Source organism: Capricornis sumatraensis, chromosome 2 (assembly GCF_032405125.1).
Source record: "Capricornis sumatraensis isolate serow.1 chromosome 2, serow.2, whole genome shotgun sequence".
Classification (NCBI taxonomy): Eukaryota; Metazoa; Chordata; class Mammalia; order Artiodactyla; family Bovidae; genus Capricornis; species Capricornis sumatraensis.
The window spans coordinates 74,125,664-74,144,823 of NC_091070.1; the positions used below are offsets into that span (position 1 = coordinate 74,125,664).

At 39.8% G+C, this 19,160-nt stretch overlaps 1 protein-coding gene and 1 pseudogene across 1 annotated transcript; one reads left to right on the plus strand and one right to left on the minus strand.

Annotated features, from left to right (window-relative positions):
- Window positions 1–2,047: 2,047 nt before the first annotated feature.
- EMC7 (ER membrane protein complex subunit 7) lies at window positions 2,048–17,805 on the minus strand. The gene is made up of 5 exons (XM_068965547.1): window positions 17,543–17,805; window positions 13,693–13,812; window positions 6,112–6,250; window positions 4,652–4,732; window positions 2,048–2,499 (listed from the first exon to the last, which is right to left on the minus strand). Exons 1-5 carry the CDS (start codon window positions 17,773–17,775, stop codon window positions 2,347–2,349), a joined length of 726 nt encoding a protein of 241 aa, XP_068821648.1. The 5' UTR covers window positions 17,776–17,805; the 3' UTR covers window positions 2,048–2,346.
- Window positions 17,806–18,414: 609 nt separating this feature from the next.
- Window positions 18,415–18,776, plus strand: LOC138074019 (large ribosomal subunit protein eL36 pseudogene; annotated as a pseudogene).
- The last annotated feature ends 384 nt before the right edge of the window (window positions 18,777–19,160 follow it).

Sequence of the window (19,160 nt, forward strand, 5' to 3'; positions counted from 1 at the left end):
TTAAAAGGAGATAAACGTAAACTGAATCTAAGAAATACTTTTAAAAAAGAGAAACATAAGTCTCCATGTGGGGAATAGCAAAAAGAACCCAAGGAAGTAAAAAGAGAAAAAGTTGGCACAAATCATACAGTTCTTAAGGATAAGAAATAATAAGAACTGGGTCAAAATTATATTGGAATTTTGGGTCTGAAAAGGAATTTACAGGTCTAATCCAAATCTCTCAGTTTTACAGGTGAGGAAACTTGAGGGCCATTTATTCATTCAACAAACATTTATTATGCGTCTGCATGCTGAATGTTGGAAACACAACAATGAACAGGACAAGAGATGGTTCAAAGTGGGAATCTGACTTGCCCAAAGTCACAAAGCAAGTGAGCAACTCAACAGGGGCTCTTTGCACTCAACTCCATACTGTCTAATATACCATCATTTCTGCACCTGTAAGCACACTAAGTATTTGATGAAGGGTCTGTGCAAAGATAAAATTTTCATATAGAACTGATGCAATAACATTCTGTAATATGATAAGGGGTATATATATCTATATTATGTTCAGACTGTGTTAAAATCTATATAAAATAATCACATGTACTTTTTTAATTAGCATGGAAGTACTTTCTAATTTCTAGCTTATCATGTATTCCATGTGCAAATTCTGACAATCCAAATTTTCAAACTTTTGAACATAATTTCTGGCCAAACAACTATGACTCTTACTATATTCTGGCTCTTTTGAACTGCAACTTTAATTTAACTCATCCTCTGATATTTTAGCTATTTCAATAAATAATTATTTTAAAAGACCTAGTTCTACCATTAACCAGTTTATTCACCTTATTCATTCACAGCTTAACTAGTCTGGTAACTTCAGTGTATGTTATATAATCAGAGATACAGTTTTTTAAATGTCCTGAATCAGAACTTTTTTTTTTTGGCCAAGTCACATGGCATGCAGGATTTAGAGCCCCAACCAGGGACTGAACCTCTGCCCCCTGCAGTGGAAATAGAGAGTCCTAACCCCCGGAAAGCCAGGAGATTTTTTTTTTTAATTACTTTTAACTTATTTTTTTAAAGAAAACTCAAATACCTCATTTCAAAATGAACAATGGCCAACAAAGACCCAGCACAGTCAAAATAAATATATGAATAAATTAAAAATTTTTTAATGAACAATGGTACCTATTATAAGAAGGAAAATAAGAGTTTAGAACCAATCCTTTTTTTAAAAACTTAATAATCCTAAGACAGCAACAGGGGGGTTCTTTAACAGGAGAAGATAGGAGCCCTACTAGAAGCAATACTGTGACATCAGAGTTCTTTAAATTAAAACAATCCAAAAGAAAAGTTGCCATAACTTATCAAAATAAAAAGGTTTTGAGATACTCCTAACTGCAAAGTAGTAATTTATATTCCAATACCTCTGAGAATCAATAACGGGGAAGATGAGAGGATTTGTAAGGACCTCTGCTGTACTACCAACATGACAACATGGAGCTGTGAGGTTGATTTTCCATCCTCAGACTCTATAAGGCTCTCCTACTCCTGCGCTTCTTTCCCCTGGCCACTCACTCTCTGCTATTATTTGTGTTGCATTCCATACATAATAAGCTCTACTGAAGACAGGCACTGGGTATTATCCATCTCTCTATCTCACCTTGAATCACAGTATAGAGCTGATGTTCAATAATTGTAAAATGAAACCACAGATGGTAACCAGAATTTAAAGACTGATAACATCCACTCTAATTCATATATCCACACTCTGAAACCAGCTTGTAATAATGAAAGTTAAAACTACATCAGGAACATGTGGTTCTACTTCAAATATCAGGGAATGTTAAAACTACAGGGCAGGACTAAGAATTTTAAACGGTCTAGCTACACAGAAACCCATGGTGCATGCTGTTCTAAAAACACCAAGCACTCTTTTTAAACAGGAAAGGTTAAGTTCAGATAATGAAGAGACAGAAGAAAATTGTAAGGAATAAAGGAAACATTAAAGTGAAAAAAAAATGACAAGATAACTTTATCTCTGGATTAAGACTTATTTTAATATACATAATGTATCATACTTCATATAATTTATTAATGTCATTTTCTATAGGACACTGTAATTAATTCAGTGACATCAATATTGACCTCAAACAGACAAAGGATGAAAGCTGGGTGTCCTTGTGTACCAAATACAAAACATGTGCTAAAGAGTTATCACACATAACAGTTATAAGAGACCGACTTTAAGGATGACTCAGGTTTACAGTAGTTGCTTCACACGCTTTTCCCTCAGGACATGGATGCCACCCAGTGTTACTGTGTTTGTGCAAATGCCATCTCTGGCCTGCCCGACTACCTCCTTTTGCCAGCCCCACTTTTGCCTGTTTTACTGCTGCCACTGCTAGATTTGCCAGATGATTTTGAAGAGAAGAGTCTTGTCATGAACTCAGAAACATCAGGCAGTTCGTGGTTGGAATTCAGCATATTCATTGACTGCTCCATCTCCTGTGGGAAGACAAAGCACATCGCTATGAAAGGCACAGGGATCCTTCAGGTCATCCAGCAACTAACACTTCCATTAAGAAAGGAGGAGAGAAACGAAAGAGGTACTGGTTCTGAGCAATGACGTAATGCCACACCCAACAGCATTTCGAAACCATGCTTCATGCTCCCCTTGGATCACTCAGCATTCTGATCCTCAGTAAATGCTCAAAAGTGTTGCCTGGGGTTTGATTCCATTTATGTTTTTTGTAAAGGGGATTTTCTCTGATAATGGACATAATGTGATTATATTCCTGCCACCTTATTTTGTTTTCTGATTAAAATACTTTGTTTTAACAAGTATTTTTTAACTCATGCTTCTTCTAGATGCACTTAACTAGAAATCTTTAACTATGTATCAAGCTATCAGAAAAGTTTGAAGATAACTATAGTATTTCCAAGACTTGATTCCTAAGGGCCTTAGTAACTCTATGAACACTGTATGACTTGAGTGACCTCAGTTACAGCATCTAAAGCAAGCAACACAAATGTTAAAATGTTACCATCACTGGCAGGACCTAAGGAAATAGTACTTTTATCCTGAGGTTTCTATCCTACCGGTTACTGGGCCAACAATCTCTAAAGTACTGTTCCACTTTGGCAATATTAATGTCTGCTTCATTTGAATTTCATGTGACATTACAAAAGTGAACTCATAATTGTATTGGTTCAGACATGAAAAGAAAAAAAAAAAGAAATACCCCATTATCTATCATTTAAAATTGAGTTTTTAATTCAATTATTAGCTAGCGCTTTCTCCCCAAAGGTAGAATTTATAGATGAGTTTTCAAGGAGAAAATGCTTTAAATAAGGCCAGGAAAAGAAACATTACAAATATATATGAGATATATTAACATCCCCAGTAATCAAGAATTAAATGTATATGGTAACAGGTTTTGAATCTCTGCAAAAATATACCAACTCTATTTTTGAATCTGTTCAATTCTGAAGCTCTTGAATGAACAACTTTTTATACTGCATACTATATGAAAAGCATTTTGCAAGAAATGAATTTTTAACCCAGTGTGACTTCTAATGCTTCCTTCTGTTGATACCACAGAGAGTTAACTGCCTTAACAGATACAAGGATACAGGAGGTACACTTTCCGACCAACACTGAGGCAAAGATGCCAAAACTTAGCAATAAAACATTTTGAAACATCATAAAGCGTTCTTCCCTCATGAAGTTTTTTTTTGCCATTCCAGCATGCGATATATGCCTTTACAGAACTTAATCAGCTAGTACCTCAGCAGACATTTTTATTTATGGATAGCTTATTTTTTCCATTTAAAACACACGTACAATCCTCTGCTGGAAAGAAGAGTGCTTTATAAATCCATTCTATTTCCTATATTTAACTGAGCTTGTTGACAACAGAGATGACATATAACCCATCTTTGTATCCCCTGTATCCAGAGCCTAAAAACTGATAATAAATATTTATTCAGTAATCAATAGGTGTAAATACACCAATATATTAAATACAACAGAAAAACTTGGAATTCAGGAGATGTATGTTGATGGTTTGGGGTGAAGAATAGATAATTTTTGTTTTCAATTCTGAAGATTTTATACAGAAGCCAATATTTTAAAGAGACGAGATGGTGGCACTAAATTTGAAGCATCTTCCTTGGCAACTCCTAGCCCCCTCACCAAACAGTATGATCTTGTGGTAGAGTTTGAAAACCACTATTCTATTTTTCTCCTGTGGTTTATCCAAATTTCTTTTGTGTATCTGAACATATAAGCTAAAGGTATATACTCTGAAGAACTTTATAAAATAAAGGTAGATTATAAGAAGCTACCATTTAGTGAAATATTTAGATTAGGTATACCAGAATCATTATGCATTTCAACTATTTAACAAGTGAGGCACAAAGAAGCAAGTACTAAATACAATGTCTTAACTATATGAAGAGATCCAGGCTTTTATCAGACAGATCCAACTGAATTTATCTGGTCCAATGGAAACAATTAAATACCAGAAACATATAATACTGTAACAACACAACCTGTAGATGAATTTGGCTTGGGAATTAGGATAAAGCTGGACAAATGCAAGCCATTCAGCCACAATGGATGACCAAGCATCAGAACATGGTTCAATCATCTTACCCGCCTCATGTCAGGATCACTTGTGTTGACCACTTTAGGCAGAAGCACAAATATCAATAATGGAAGAACCATCATCATAACCTGTGAAAGAAAAAAAATTCAGAAAATGTTTTTCCCACTTAACTGAGGTACAAAATCTGAACTTAACAACCAATGATGGAATTAAATACTGTAAATAGAATAAAACTAGCAGTCACCACTTCAATTCTATTGAATGAGCCCTGCTGACAGCAAGGTCCACTGTTGTAATATAAGAGCTTTATCTATAAGTTTGTGTGGACTTTATACAGACACCTCACTTCATATCTGTGCTACCTATCATTTTGCAGAGTTCAGAGTTTTATTTAACACAAACAGTTTGCAAACAGAACTATTTGTTCATTTTCTTCAAACTGCAGTCTGCCACTGAGATTGGTGATTGTGATGACCAGCTGAGCTTTTTCCAGACGACTTGCGGCTTTTGGAGAAAACAAAATATCCCCCTTCTAACGTACAATATACTACTAGGCAACTACTATAGCAGACAAGTTTTAAAAAATGACCTATGATCTTCTCGCACTGCATACGTCCCCATGGAAATTTCAGAAATGAGAACATGAAATATATTTCTCAATTAGCTTTGGAGTCTCACTATTGATTTCGTCCATCCACTCTACCCTCCTGCTTCTTCAGGCCTAACTGCAGATTCCAGGTACTGATTTATTCCTCTCAAAGGATGTACAGCCTGAAACATCCCTACTTGTGATCTAAATAGCTACCATCAAGAAATATGATTAACACTTACATAATTCTCAGGTAATAATTCAAGTTTCAAAAAACAGCAAAGGAAAAAAAAGTTAACTTTTTTCTGAAGAATTATGCTATTAAAATTTTATATTAGTGGATACCATAATATCATTTCAGGAAAATACCAAGTACTTAGAATACCACAGAATAACTTTTCTGTTCATTCCATATTCAAAAGAAAGAGAGAGAAAGAAAAGTATGTGTCCCATCAAGAGGGCAATTTATTAAGTGATGGCACATTCATCAATGGTCTAATACGCAGGTAGTAGGAAGGAGAGCTAACTCCATGTGTGACTTACCACACGTGACTTATCACATGACTTATTACACGTGTGACTTATCACATGACTGTGTGTGTGTTTGCTCACTCAGATCTGACACTTTGCAACCCCATGGAGACTTACCACATACTCATTCTATGTGAATTTTAAACATAACTATTTATCTGATTTCTGCTGCACATTTCTATGTCAAATCTACCATGCCATTCTTGATACTATTTTTTTCATTATGTATTCCCAAAGCTATTATTTTCTTGAAATTCATAAACTAGTCACAATAATCCTTTCATCCAACAATTTGATCCCAGCTTTCCTATCACAGGGTTAGTTTTTCAACTGACTATAAGCAAATTAGAGATTACTAAAGGTGCTTTATTATAGCCTGATACATACCATTGGGTTCATCAGAAAGTCTGTCCAGCCCCAAGACTCCCTTTTAATAAAGTAAGAAGGTGGGCCTGAAGATTTCATTTGGAGAGGATAGGGCAGTCTGACCACTTCTGATGTTTTGATGTAATTCACGTATCTCGCTCTGATAAAGCAACATGAAAAAAGCATCAGTAATCCTATTACAAGCATTACTAGTTAAAAGAACTGCTTATAATATATTAGCAATGCCTTAATTACCTTTAGCTTTTTCCAGAATGCTTTGGCCTTTAAATTTTTGATCTTGAAAATCTGATCAAAGTAGCTTCATCTATATGTCTAAAATACTTAGCAAAATGTAGAGAAGACACTAGATTTGGAATCAAGAGACCTAGTTTCTAGTTATATATCTGTTAATACCTAGGCTTACAAGTTTTAAGTTCTTAATGTTTCTGGTTATACCAGAAGTTCTTCTGGAATTCTTCCAGCTCTAAAGCTCTTTGATTTTATTTAATAATAAACTTATTTTGCTATAAATATATAAAATTGTTAGAATTTTTTGATTGTCTGAGATATGCATTATGCTGCTTCTGCTGCTGCTGCTAAGTCGCTTCAGTCGTGTCCGACTCTGTGCGACCCCATAGACGGCAGCCCACCAGGCTCCCCCATCCCTGGGATTCCCCAGGCAAGAACACTGGAGTGGGTTGCCATTTCCTTCTCCAATGCAAGAAAGTGAAAAGTGAAAGTGAAGTCGCTCAGTCATGTCCGACTCTTAGCGACCCCATGGACTGCAGCCTACCAGGCTCCTCCATCCATGGGATTTTCCAGGCAAGAGTACTGGAGTGGGGTGCCAGTGCCTTCTGGGGTATACTTAATTGCCAAGGGTATTTTGCAGGAAAAACATGATTCAAGAAAGTCCTGCAACAGTACCATAGGTGGTAACATTACATTTTTACCAGACATGCTATGAATTTTAATCACCCATGTCCACACATATTTCAGTGTACTTTCTAAAAATTGCTTCCCCCATTTCCTCTTATCGTTTCCTTTTGGAGCTTCTATTAGACAAGTGTTAGACCATTTCATTCTTCTATGGCGGGGGCGGAGGGGGCGGGGAGCCTGTGCGGGGTCTTCACTGCTGAGCAGGCTTCTCGTTACAGTGGCTTCTCTCGTTGCGGAGCACCGGCTCCAAGGCTGGAGGGCTTCATTAATTGCAGCTCCTGGGCTCTAGAGCACAGGCTCAGTAACTGCGGCGCAAGAGCTTAGTCGCTCCATGGCATGTGGGATTTTCTTGGATGAGGGATCAAACCCATGTCTCCTGCGTTGGCAGGCAGATTCTTTACCACCGAGCCATCAGGGTAGCCCTTTTTCATTCTTTACTCCACATCTTGTTAAACTCTCACATTCAGAGTCCTTTCCTTCATCTGCATTGATTTCTGGCTAATTTTTCTGATCTGTCCTCCAACTTATCAAACTTCTGTTCAGTTGCTCAGCACATCCATTGAGTTTTATATTCCAAAGCATACACTGATTGCAAAAGTTGTTTTTTTTTTTTTCATATGGTCTATTTGGTATTATGTATGGTCTATTTTGGTATTATGGCAATAAGCGTTTCTGTTTAAAGCATTTTAAATCTGCTTTAAGCCATTCTGTATCGTCTATATCCGATAGTTACACTGTCCAGAGTTCTCAGGGCTTCCCTGGTGGCTCAGTGTGAAGACTCCACCTGCCAATACAGGAGACATGAGTACCGTCCCTGATCTGGGAAGATCCCACGTGCCATACAGCAACTAGGCCCGAGTGCCACAGCCACTGAGCTTGTGCTCTAGAGCCCAGGAGGCGCAGCTGAGGAAGCCCTTGAGCCCTAGAGCTGGTGCTCCCCGATAGGAGAATCCGCTGCAGCGAGAAGCCCTCACACCACAGCTGGAGAGTAGCCCGTTTGCTGCAACTAGAGCAAAGCCAGCACAGCCAAAAATAAATAAACAAATAAACAAAATTAGAGTTATCAGAGGTCTGATTCATCTTCTAACTCCATGGACATTTTCTTGGGTATTTTTTATAAGTTAAATAGACTTTACTTATGTGTGGGTGTGGACAGAGAGTATCTGCCTCAAGAGAGGTTATGCACTTGTCTGTGCCAGGAGTCCAGGATTATGACCAGGGACCATCTTATTAATTTTTCAGACTGGAATTTTTTGGTTCATGCACGAAGTAATAAGTGCATACCCCAAATTTCAATGAGGGTATGACTATCAATTTTCAGGATAGATTTTTTCCTCCAATAGCCAGGGCCAGGTTGGGAATCTGATCTCTTGGATTTCAGGCCAAGGGTCGAGGCGGGAACCAAGTCTCTAATCTGACTGACTCCTAGCATGCCCAAAACCTGCCTTCCATCCACGCACTCATAATAAAATCTAAGCCTTTCCATGAGAGTATAACAAATCCCCCAGGTGGGAAAGCAGTTTATTCTCTGGGTAGTTCCCTTACTTTTGGGGGAGTTATACATTTAAAATGAAATTTTTATCATGTTTTATCCAGCATTTCTAAAATTTTTCATTTGGCCAAAATGTCAGAAATGGAAGTTCCATTTATCTGAAACTAATTTATCATACACACTTACAAAACACTGGTCAAGAATATCAGTATCTTATATAAGTCCTTCTTTGTTCTCTATTCTATCGCCCACCCCCCAATTATTAAACTGATAAGGGCCTTTTTTTTAAGCTATGCTTCAAGTATCTAATCATCAGGAATAAATCTGCGAATATGAATCCCACTGCTGCAACCAGTCCTTAAAAGTTAAAGCAGGTAGTACTCTTTATCCAAGGTGAAAAGGCGAATAAAGCTTTGTATTTTAGGAAAGTATGTCTAACAAGCAAGACTACTTTATTCAAAAGAGGAAAAAATACACCCAATTGAATGCAGAGTTTCAGAGAATAGCAAGGCGAGATAAGAAAGTCTTCTTAAGAGAACAATGCGAGGAAATAGAGAAAAACAATACAATGGGAAAGACTCTCCAAGAAAACTGGAGATACCTAAGGGAACATTTCATGCAAAGATGGGCACAATAAAGGACAGAAACAGCAAGGACCTAACAGAAGCAGAAGATATTAAGAAGAGGTGGCAAGAATACACAGAACTATACAAAAAAAGGTCTTACATAACCCAGATAACCATGGTGGACCATGACGGTGTGGTCACGCACCTAGAGCCAGACATCCTGCAGTGCAAAGTCAAGTGGGCCTTAGGAAGCATCGCTACAAACTAAGCTAGTGGAGGTGATAGAATCCCAGTTGAGCTATTTCAAATCCTAAAAGATGATGCTGTGAAAGTGCTGCACTCAATATGCCAGCAAATTTGGAAAACTCAGTGGTGGTCACAGGACTGGAAAAGGTCAGTTTTCATTCCAATCCCAAAGAAAGGCAATGCCAAATAATGTTCAAACTACCATACAACTGTACTCATTTCACACGCTGCTGCTGCTGCTGCTGCTGCTAAGTTGCTTCAGTAGTGTCCAACTCTGTGTGACCCCATAGATGGCAGCCCACCAGGCTCCCCCATCCCTGGGATTCTCCAGGCAAGAACACTGGAGTGGGTTGCCATTGCCTTCTCCGATTTCACACGCTGCTGCTGCTGCTGCTGCTGCTGCTAAGTTGCTTCAGTAGTGTCCGACTCTGTGTGACCCCATAGATGGCAGCCCACCAGGCTCCCCCATCCCTGGGATTCTCCAGGCAAGAACACTGGAGTGGGTTGCCATTGCCTTCTCCGATTTCACACGCTGCTGCTGCTGCTAAGTCACGTCAGTCATATCCGGCTCTGTGCGACCCCATAGACGGCGGCAGCCCATCGGGCTCCCCCATCCCTGGAATTCTCCAGGCAAGAACACTGGAGTGGGTTGCCATTGCCTTCTCCGATTTCACACGCTAGTAAGGCTCAAAACCTTCAAGCTAGGCTTCAATAGCACCTGAACCGAGAACTTCCAGGTGTACAAGCTGGATTTAGAAAAGGCAGAGGAACCAGAGATCAAACTGCCAACAACCATTCGATCATAGAGAAAGCAAAGAGAGTTCCAGAAAAACATATTCTTCTGCATCACTGACTACACAAAAGCCTGTGTGGATCAGAACAAACTGTGGAATCTTCTCAAACAGATGGGAATACCACATCACCTGACCTGCCTCCTGAGAAAACTATGCAGGTCAAGGAGCAACAGTTAGAACTGGACATGGAACAAGGGACTGGTTCCAAATTGGGAAAAGAACACATCAAGGCTGCATGTCACCCTACTTATTGAATTTATATGCAGAGAATATCATGCAAAATGATGGGCTGGATGAAGCACAAGCAGGAATCAAGATTGCCCGGGGAAATATCAACAACCTCAGATATGCAGACGATACCACTCTAATGGAGCCTCTTGATAAGAGTGAAAGAGGAGAGTGAAAACGCTGGCTTAAAACTCAACATTCAAAAAACTAAGATCATGGCATTCGGTCTCATCACTTAATGGCAAACAGATGGAGAAAAAATGGAAACAGTGGCAGATTTTATTTTCTTGGGCTCCAGAATCACTGAGGATGGTGACTGTAGCCACAAAATGAAAAGATGCTTGCTCCTTGGAAAAAAGCTATTACAAATCTACACAGCGTATTAAAAAGCAGAGACATCATTTTGCCGACAAAGGTCTTTATAGACAAAGCTATGGTTTTTGCAGTAGTCATAAATGGATGTGAGAGCTGGACCATAAGGAAGGCTGAACTCCTAAGAATTGATGCTTTCGAACTGTGGTGCTGGAGAAGACTCCTTGGACAGCAAGGAGATCAAATCATTCAACCCTAAAGGAAATCAACACTGAATATTCATTGCAAGGACTGGTGCTGAAGCTGCAATACTTAGGCCATCTGATATGAAAAACTGACTCATTAGGAAAGACCCTGATGCTGGGAAAAACTGAAGGCAAAAACTGAAGGCAAGAGTTGGGAGCAACAGAGGATGAGACAGTTGGATGGCATCATTGACTCAATGGACATCAATTTGAGCAAACTCCAGGAGATAGTGAAGGACAGGGAAATGCGCCGCGCCACATTCCATGGGGCTGCAAAGAGTCAGCAACTGACATAACAGCTTTATTCAAAATTCAAAGCAAAAAGGATAAATAAAAATAAATTACAGTTTTTAATCAACAAATGTCCCATTTTAACAACTCTCATTCCCTCCAGTATTCAGCTTTTTGTTTGTCTGGTCTGGCCACTCGGCTTGTAGTTTAATTCTCCAACAAGGGGTTGAACCCAGGCTCACTGCAATGAAAGTGCAAAGTCCCCACTACTGAACCCCAGGGAGTTCCCAGTATTTTTAAAAGACTCTCAAACTTATATATTTAGTGCATATGGTAAATTTACAAGCCCCCTTCCATGTCCACACTTGGAATCCTAAAATATATAAGAAGTCATGATATGTTCTTTACAGTTTAGGATAACATACTAGTTTTATATATAAATATATATTTTTAAAATTTTATGCCTCTAAAAGGACATGAGAAAGTCAATAGCTAATGAGATTCAGTTACTTTGAAACAATCCATTTATTACCCCCAAAATATTTATAAACATATTTGCAGGATATTACTCAAGTTTTACCCTTGCTCTGAGTAGCCAATAGCAAGTAATATTAGAATCTGGACAAAGTAGAATATTCTAAGACAACAACTTAACTTCAAAAGTATATGAGAAAGTAATTTGTTTCTAAATAATTATTTTTCATAGCATCACGTTTCATAGCATAGCATACCAATAGCATAGCATTATTGGTTTCATAATAACACTAAGAATTTAAATTAGACAGAATAACTGTGCTCACTACACATGCTAAAAGAGGAAAAAGAAAACTCTCCCTATCCATTATCGGGAGCTGACATCAATGAACTAATATACAGCTGATATAAAGGATGTAGGATATCAAGCTCAACATATGACTATTTTAATTACAGCATATTTACATATTATACTTTAAAAATGTTCAATAATCAAAAAAAAGTAAAGGAAGAAGGAAAGCATTTTAGGAGTAAACGTTAATTCAAATATAAATATTATGGTACAAACCAAACACCTCTCTTACATCAACTCAATCTGAGGTCTCCACAAATCAACCTCAATATGCTAGGCATGTGAAGAAAAGGTCGGTAATAAAATACCGTTCCTCTAACCCCCAAATTATTTTTGCCTTTGCGTGACCTCTTCTTAATTACTGTATGCATGCTTAGTTGCTCAGTTGTGTCTGACTCTTTGCAACCCTGTGGACTGCAACCCGTTAGGCTCCTCTGTCCATAGGATTTTCCAGGGTAAGAATACTGGAGTGAGTCGCCATTTCCTCTCCAGGGAATCTTCCCAACTCGGGGACTGAAGCCGAGACTCCTGAGTCTCCTGCACCGGCAGGCAGATTCTTTACCACTGAGCTACCTGGAAAGATTTATTACAGCAACACGAAGTAATTTTGGGATAGCCCAAACAAAGAAGAGATATTACCATTTTAAATTGTTTGGTACTTGTCAATTACAGCTCAATAAAGCAAACAAGCAAGCAAGAAAACGGCTTCCTATACCTCCTGGTCAGATTACACCAAAGACAGCGCTATTGGCCCGAGACTAATAACAATCAACTGGGCTTGTAGCAGCAGAAGGCTGAATCTGAACACTGTGGACACCTACACAACTGATTCTAAGTTGGAAGGGGTCTGTGGTATTCCAGAATTAGAGCCTGAATTAGTCCAAAGTTTTCACTCGACTTCAAAGCATGTGTTCATCTACTTGTGAAAGCGAAGTCGTTCAGTCATGTCCGACTCTTTGTGACCCCATGGACTGTAGCCTATCAGGCTCCTCCGTCCATGGGATTTTCCAGGCAAGAGTGCTGGAGTGGATTGCCATTTCCTTCTCCAGGGGGTCTTCCTGACCCAGGGATCGAACCCAGGTCTCCCGCATTGCAGACAGATGCTTTACCATCTGAGCCACCAGGGAAGCCCGTTCATCTACTTGGAAATTCTAAAACTTTTTCCTGTCCTCCAGCCTCTAATACTGTACTTTTTCTCATTATGATCCTCATTTTGAAATAAACTCCATGAAATTATCAAAATATCCCAATGAAAAACAAATGATAAGTATTTTCAACTTAGAAAAGTTAAATTATTTCCAACTTTAATAACTGCATTTCAATTAAAACTTTCATAGTGCTTTTGCTCCTACAGTAAGTAATCTTACCTCTTCTCTATATAGTCATATCAGGAGTTTTCAAATAAATATTAAGCCAGAGCAGGAGACAGTTCAACTGTACAATATTATCAATGCTCAAATTAGAACAATATAAAGTGAAAGTGAAGTCACTCAGTCGTGTCCGACTCTGCGATCCCATTGACTGTAGCCTACCAGGCTCCTCAGTCTATGGGATTTTCCAGACAAGAGTACTGGAGTGGGCAATATAAGGATGCTTTAAATGTTTTAAGGAATATCTGCAGTTTAAACAAGAAACCTTTCAACCTTAACTATAAACTCTGATAGGAATATATAATGAGGTATTCAGGAGCCTAGCCTTTGGTAAAAATAAAATCAGCTGTCCTTACCTCATTTTGCCTTTTGAAGTGATATCCACTCGGACAGGATCAAACCTGTAAGCTGGAGAAATAACTTCCACTACATAAGATCCAGAAGGTATATCATGAACCACAAAACTCCCATCCGTCCTGGAAAAATGAAATTATCATTATTTAGTCATTTATGATCAACAGTTTATTCCTTTGCTTTAAATCATCAGTTAACTCCCAAACCAATACCCCCCAAAATGACACAGTATTTAGCAAAACAAAACAAACCCAAACTGGTGAGAGTTGTTCCACATTTCAGCTTCCATAATTACACTGCATGGGTATGAAAATGCCCCAGACCATTCCACAGAGAGCCCTGACACAGAAAGCACTTCTATTCCTTCTGCAGGATAGAGATGAGAGGTGACAGGGGTACAGGTCCAACTCTAAAGTCATGTCTTCATTAAAGGGAATGAATATGTTACTCCTACAATATTGGGGTTCCAATTCTGCCAAACCCCTCCAACAATTTCTTAATTAAAAATGGCTTTTTTCCCTAGTTCTAATTTGTATTTTCTTTTTTCTTTTTTACAAAAAAAAATGTAATTAAATACTGCTTGTTTCACTTGTTACAAATAGTTCCCATCTATTTTGGTTACTTCTTTTGGGTTATGTATAAGTTTAAAATGTTTATGGGAGTTAAAGCTTCCCTGGTGGCTCAGAGGTTAAAGCGTCTGCCTCTAATATGGGAGACCTGGGTTTGATCCCTGGGTCAGAAGATCCCCTGGAGAAGGAAATAGCAACACACTCTAGTATTCTTGCCTGGAGAATCCCATGGAAGGAAGAGCCTGGTGGGCTACAGTCCACGGGGTCACAAAGAGTCGGACACGACTGAGCGACTTAACTAACTAATGGAAGTTAAAACCATCCACTTTTGCCTTACTGATTTCCTCTAAACCTTCTAGACTAAGAAAACTACCCCATCCAGAACTAGTCATTTCAGGTTCACAGACCAAAATTAATTTGTTTTGCTAATGAGAAACTGCCATTCTGATGGGAAAAAAAGTTTATGATTCAGGAGAACAAAGATTCTAAAAGGACTGACTTTATCAAAGAATTGCCAGTCTCATAATAATGTTAAAATAATGTTTCTTAAATCATTAGGCTCTTTCAGTTAAAGCAATGATTCTGTCACATCAACCATGTTTACTAAAAGTAAGAGTTCCATACTATTTCAAAGTACACACTAAGCTGAAACAGAGTTAAAATATAAACATCAAGCTAACTTATTCTGGACTGGATGTCTTCTATTTTCCCTCAGATCATTCTCCACCCTTCTCCTCTCCCAACAGCAGGAAAGGGAAGAAAACGAGCTTAGTATACTTTCCTCCCAGCTCTTTCCATGCAAGGCCCCCTAACTGGCTTTGGCAAGGGACCCTGCTCCTCTCTAGGCCGTTCTTTCCTCTTTTCTAGATTCCAATAACCTTTATTTCCTAGCCTCCATTCAGGCTTAGAGGTGACAATAGCCTTGAAGTTGTGAACTTTGGAGTACTGCTTAATCTGATTGTTTCCTTACACCATGACTACCCTGGTTAATCCTTTCATTAAACTTTCCTTGAATTACTCTAATTATTCAGTTTCTTGACGGGACCCTAACTGAATGAATTTCAAACTTTTTTCTAGGTCCAGAAAAAAAAGAGAATTCAATTAATTCCTGTGCAACACAAATAATAGCAGAACTAATGGCATAAACTAAAAGCAAATATATTTTTCATCCTAGAGTAAACAGTTTACTTTAAAAGATAACATACACATTTTACAATGAAAACTTAAAACCTGGTTTTTAAAATGTACTCTGCAATACACAGACCTTGCTGGATTCTTGATTTGAAAGAACAAGCACATTAAAGTAGTTCTGAAGTAAGTGGGGAAACATAAAAATGGACTGGGTACTAAATTACATTATTATTATTTATTTTGTGAAACAAATAACGGTACTGTGGGTTTTTTTAAACCCTTATCTTTCAGAGATACCTCACAGTGTTTTTACAAGTGAAATTATATTATGTCTAAGATCACATTAAAATATTCCAGAAAGAAAGTAAAGAGGGGCAGATAGCAGATATGAAATCAAACAGTAAACTGTGATGTGTTTCTAAGTTATTCTACTTTAGCATATGTCTGAAGTTTTCCATAATAAACAGTTCAAAAAAGTTAAGTATATAATCTTACATAAAGCATAGCACATAATTTCAAAAAGCTGAAAACTATCTAAATGCCCCCAAACAGAGGACAAGATAAATTAAGTTCACATACACAGTGATGAGAGCAAGAAGTGGCATGTGCAGTCTTCAGTTGAAACTCCCCTAATCTTCATTTAGTAAAGTCTCAAGTCACCTCCAACAAGCATAAACACAGTCAAAATTGCATGCTAGTTATGTATAACAGGTACAGGACAAATTACCTATCCCTCTTCCAAAATGGTTATCACAATAAGCCCCTCATATTAATTCTCAGCCTTTCTACATATAAATGAAAGAACACGAAAGGGCACCAGAAGCTGCTCACAAAATAGCAAATGAAAAAAATCAAGTCATAAAGCACTGTATATTGTATATTAGTACTAAAAATGTCATATAATTCCAAAAAGATACAATAAAATGTTAACGCTTGCTATCTCTATTCTGTTTATATTTTCTTCAATAAACAAAGCACAAATTATTTTCAATAAAAATAATGCTTATTTTAAAAACTGTATATGGCAGAAGAGAGATCAAATGGTTAATCATGGCTAATTTTCTACAGCTTAATGAGAGTTTTATTATTAAAAGATCATTTATTCGGGTAAAACTTCAAGAATGGCCTAATGCCAGATTTTTAATGATAAACAGCACTTTAAAAATGATAGTAAGCTTCTCTTCATTATTTATTAATCTGAGTTTGAAATTCTCATTCAAAGACACCCAGAGACTCTGAATGTTTACAAAACAGATTTAGAATTAAATTGTCTTGTTTTCAGATACCACTTGTTAGTATACAAACCCATCAGAGGAACACTTCCTTTACCAAATACTTTCAGTTCAAAGTTTCACTTTCCAAGCAGCAATTGAAAAGATTTAAAATATCGTATTACACTTATGCCTAGTCATCTGAAAAGCATGCTGAACAGAACTACAGTGCTAATAAATTCACCACGCCTTTTAAATATAGGCTCAAATCCTACTTCTACTCATTGCCAGACAGGACAGAAGAGCATAAACACTGTAGAGTCTTACATAAATGACAACAGTGATGTTGCAAATCCCTCGATAACGTCAAGTGTAAAAAAGAACAACAATCCCACTTCCAGGCAAAAAAGGTGCTTTGATTAGGGACTTCAGGGCCCATTAATTTTAGAAGTAGCAACATTAGCCTCCAGTCTGTGTCATCACTAGAAGCCCTGTGGGCTTTGAGAATTCCCACTTGCTTAGCATCGTTCTACACAACATGAAGCTACCAAAAGACTGAAATGAAGTGCAAAAAGAGGCCAAATTCCGGGGAAACGAGATGAGATGCAAAGGAAAGATTCATCAAAAGACAAATAAAGGGGTCCACCTGTCCCCAGGGCCCAGAAGTGGTCGTCCCCATCCAGGGCTAAAAGGGAGTTGAAGATAACTGACTCCACCGCTCTGGCCCTGGGACGAGCACCTGCCATCCTCATTTCTGTGGTACAGGATCGGGAAGGGGAAAACGTCAGACTGCCTGACAAGGTACCCCCGGCACAGACCGCTAACGGTGCTCGCCCTTTCACCCTCGGACAGCGACGTCGTCCGGTTTTGACACCTAGCGTCCCCAAATCCCCTTCCAGCTTCCATCCCAGTTGCTTTCGCGCTGCCCTCAGGATGCTCACTTCAGAAAGCCGACGTGCTCTTCTCCGTCTACCAGCACTCGGGCCGCCGAGATCCAGTCCTGGGGTTTCACTCCAGGAACAACCGCACGCCCCTCAATCTTGAAGCGATCTCCAATGCCGACCCCACTCCCTCCTGACCCGTCAGAGGTAGACCCAGACACGTCCGAGCTCTGGGCATCCCTTGATAGTAGCAGCAGGAGGACGGAAAAGAAGGCCCATAGCGTGGCCGCCATGACAGCAGCTCTCGGCGGTCAGGCCGGTAGCCCCGGAAACCCTCCCCGTCTCTCGCAGTCGCCGCAGCCGCGAGCTGATGTCGTCATCTCTGCGCGCCGGGCTCGGGCGCCCGCTGTGGGCTCAAACCGCAGCGCAGGAGTCTGGGCCAGTCCACCAGCGAGATGCGAGTGTTGCGGCGACGTCCGCGCGCTAGAGGATGGAGGGCGCTGTGAGGTGCGCCACTAAACGCAGCTGCCCACAAAGCGAAAGTGAAGTGTGAGATGTTGTGGTCCCCACTGAGAGGGACGAGGATCTTAAGTGTGTGTTGCCTGTTAAGTCCATTCAGTCGTATCCGACTATTTGAGACCCTATGGACTGTAGCCCGCCAAGCTCCTCTGTCCATGGAATTCTCCAGGAAAGAGGGGGAGTGGTTGCCATGCCCTCCTTCTGGGGATCTTCCCAACGCAGGGATCGACCCTCATCTCTTATGCCCCATGCATTGGCAGGCGAGTTTTTTTTTTTAATCACTAGCGCCACCTGAAAAAAAAATTCAGACAGAGAGATGAGGATCTTAAATAGTGTCTGCAAATGAGACTCTGATTTAGATAGAAACAAGTCCAGAACAGAGCGTTTAAAAAGCCCGTAGACTTTCCGCCGCGGCAGCCATTGTAGAAGAGCAGCCATGGCTCTGCGCTACCCCATGGCCGTGGGCCTCAACAAGGGTCACAAGGTGACCAAGAACGTGGGCAAGCCGAGGCACAGCCGCCGCCGCGGGCGTCTCACCAAACACACCAAGTTCGTGCGGGACATGATCCGGGAGGTGTGTGGCTTCCCCCCTTACAAGCGACGAGCCATGGAGCTGCTCAAGGTCTCCAAGGACAAGCGGGCCCTCAAGTTCATCAAGAAAAGGGTGGGGACACACATCCGCGCGAAGAGGAAGAGAGAGGAGCTGAGCAACGTCTTGGCCGCCATGAGGAAAGCGGCAGCCAAGAAGGACTGAGCCCTTCCCCTCTGTTCACAATAAATCTTGCCCCCCCCCCCAAAAAAAAAAAGCCCGTAGAGATTCCGCAAAACGTGCAAGATGAAAAGGCACCCGTTTGTATGTTTCAGTTCAGTTTAGTCAGTCAGTCGTGTCCGACTCTTTGCGACCCCATGAATCGCAACACGCCAGGCCTCCCTGTCCATCACCAACTCCCGGAGTTTACCCACTCATGTGCATTGAGTTTTGTCAATGCCATCCAGCCATCTCATCCTCTGTCGTCCCCTTCTCCTCCTGCCCCCAAACCCGCCCAGCATCAGGGTCTTTTCCAATGAGTCAGCTCTTCGCATAAGGTGGTCAAAGTATTGGAGTTTCAGGTTCAGCATCATTCCTTCCAAAGAATATCCAGGACTGATCTCCTTTAGG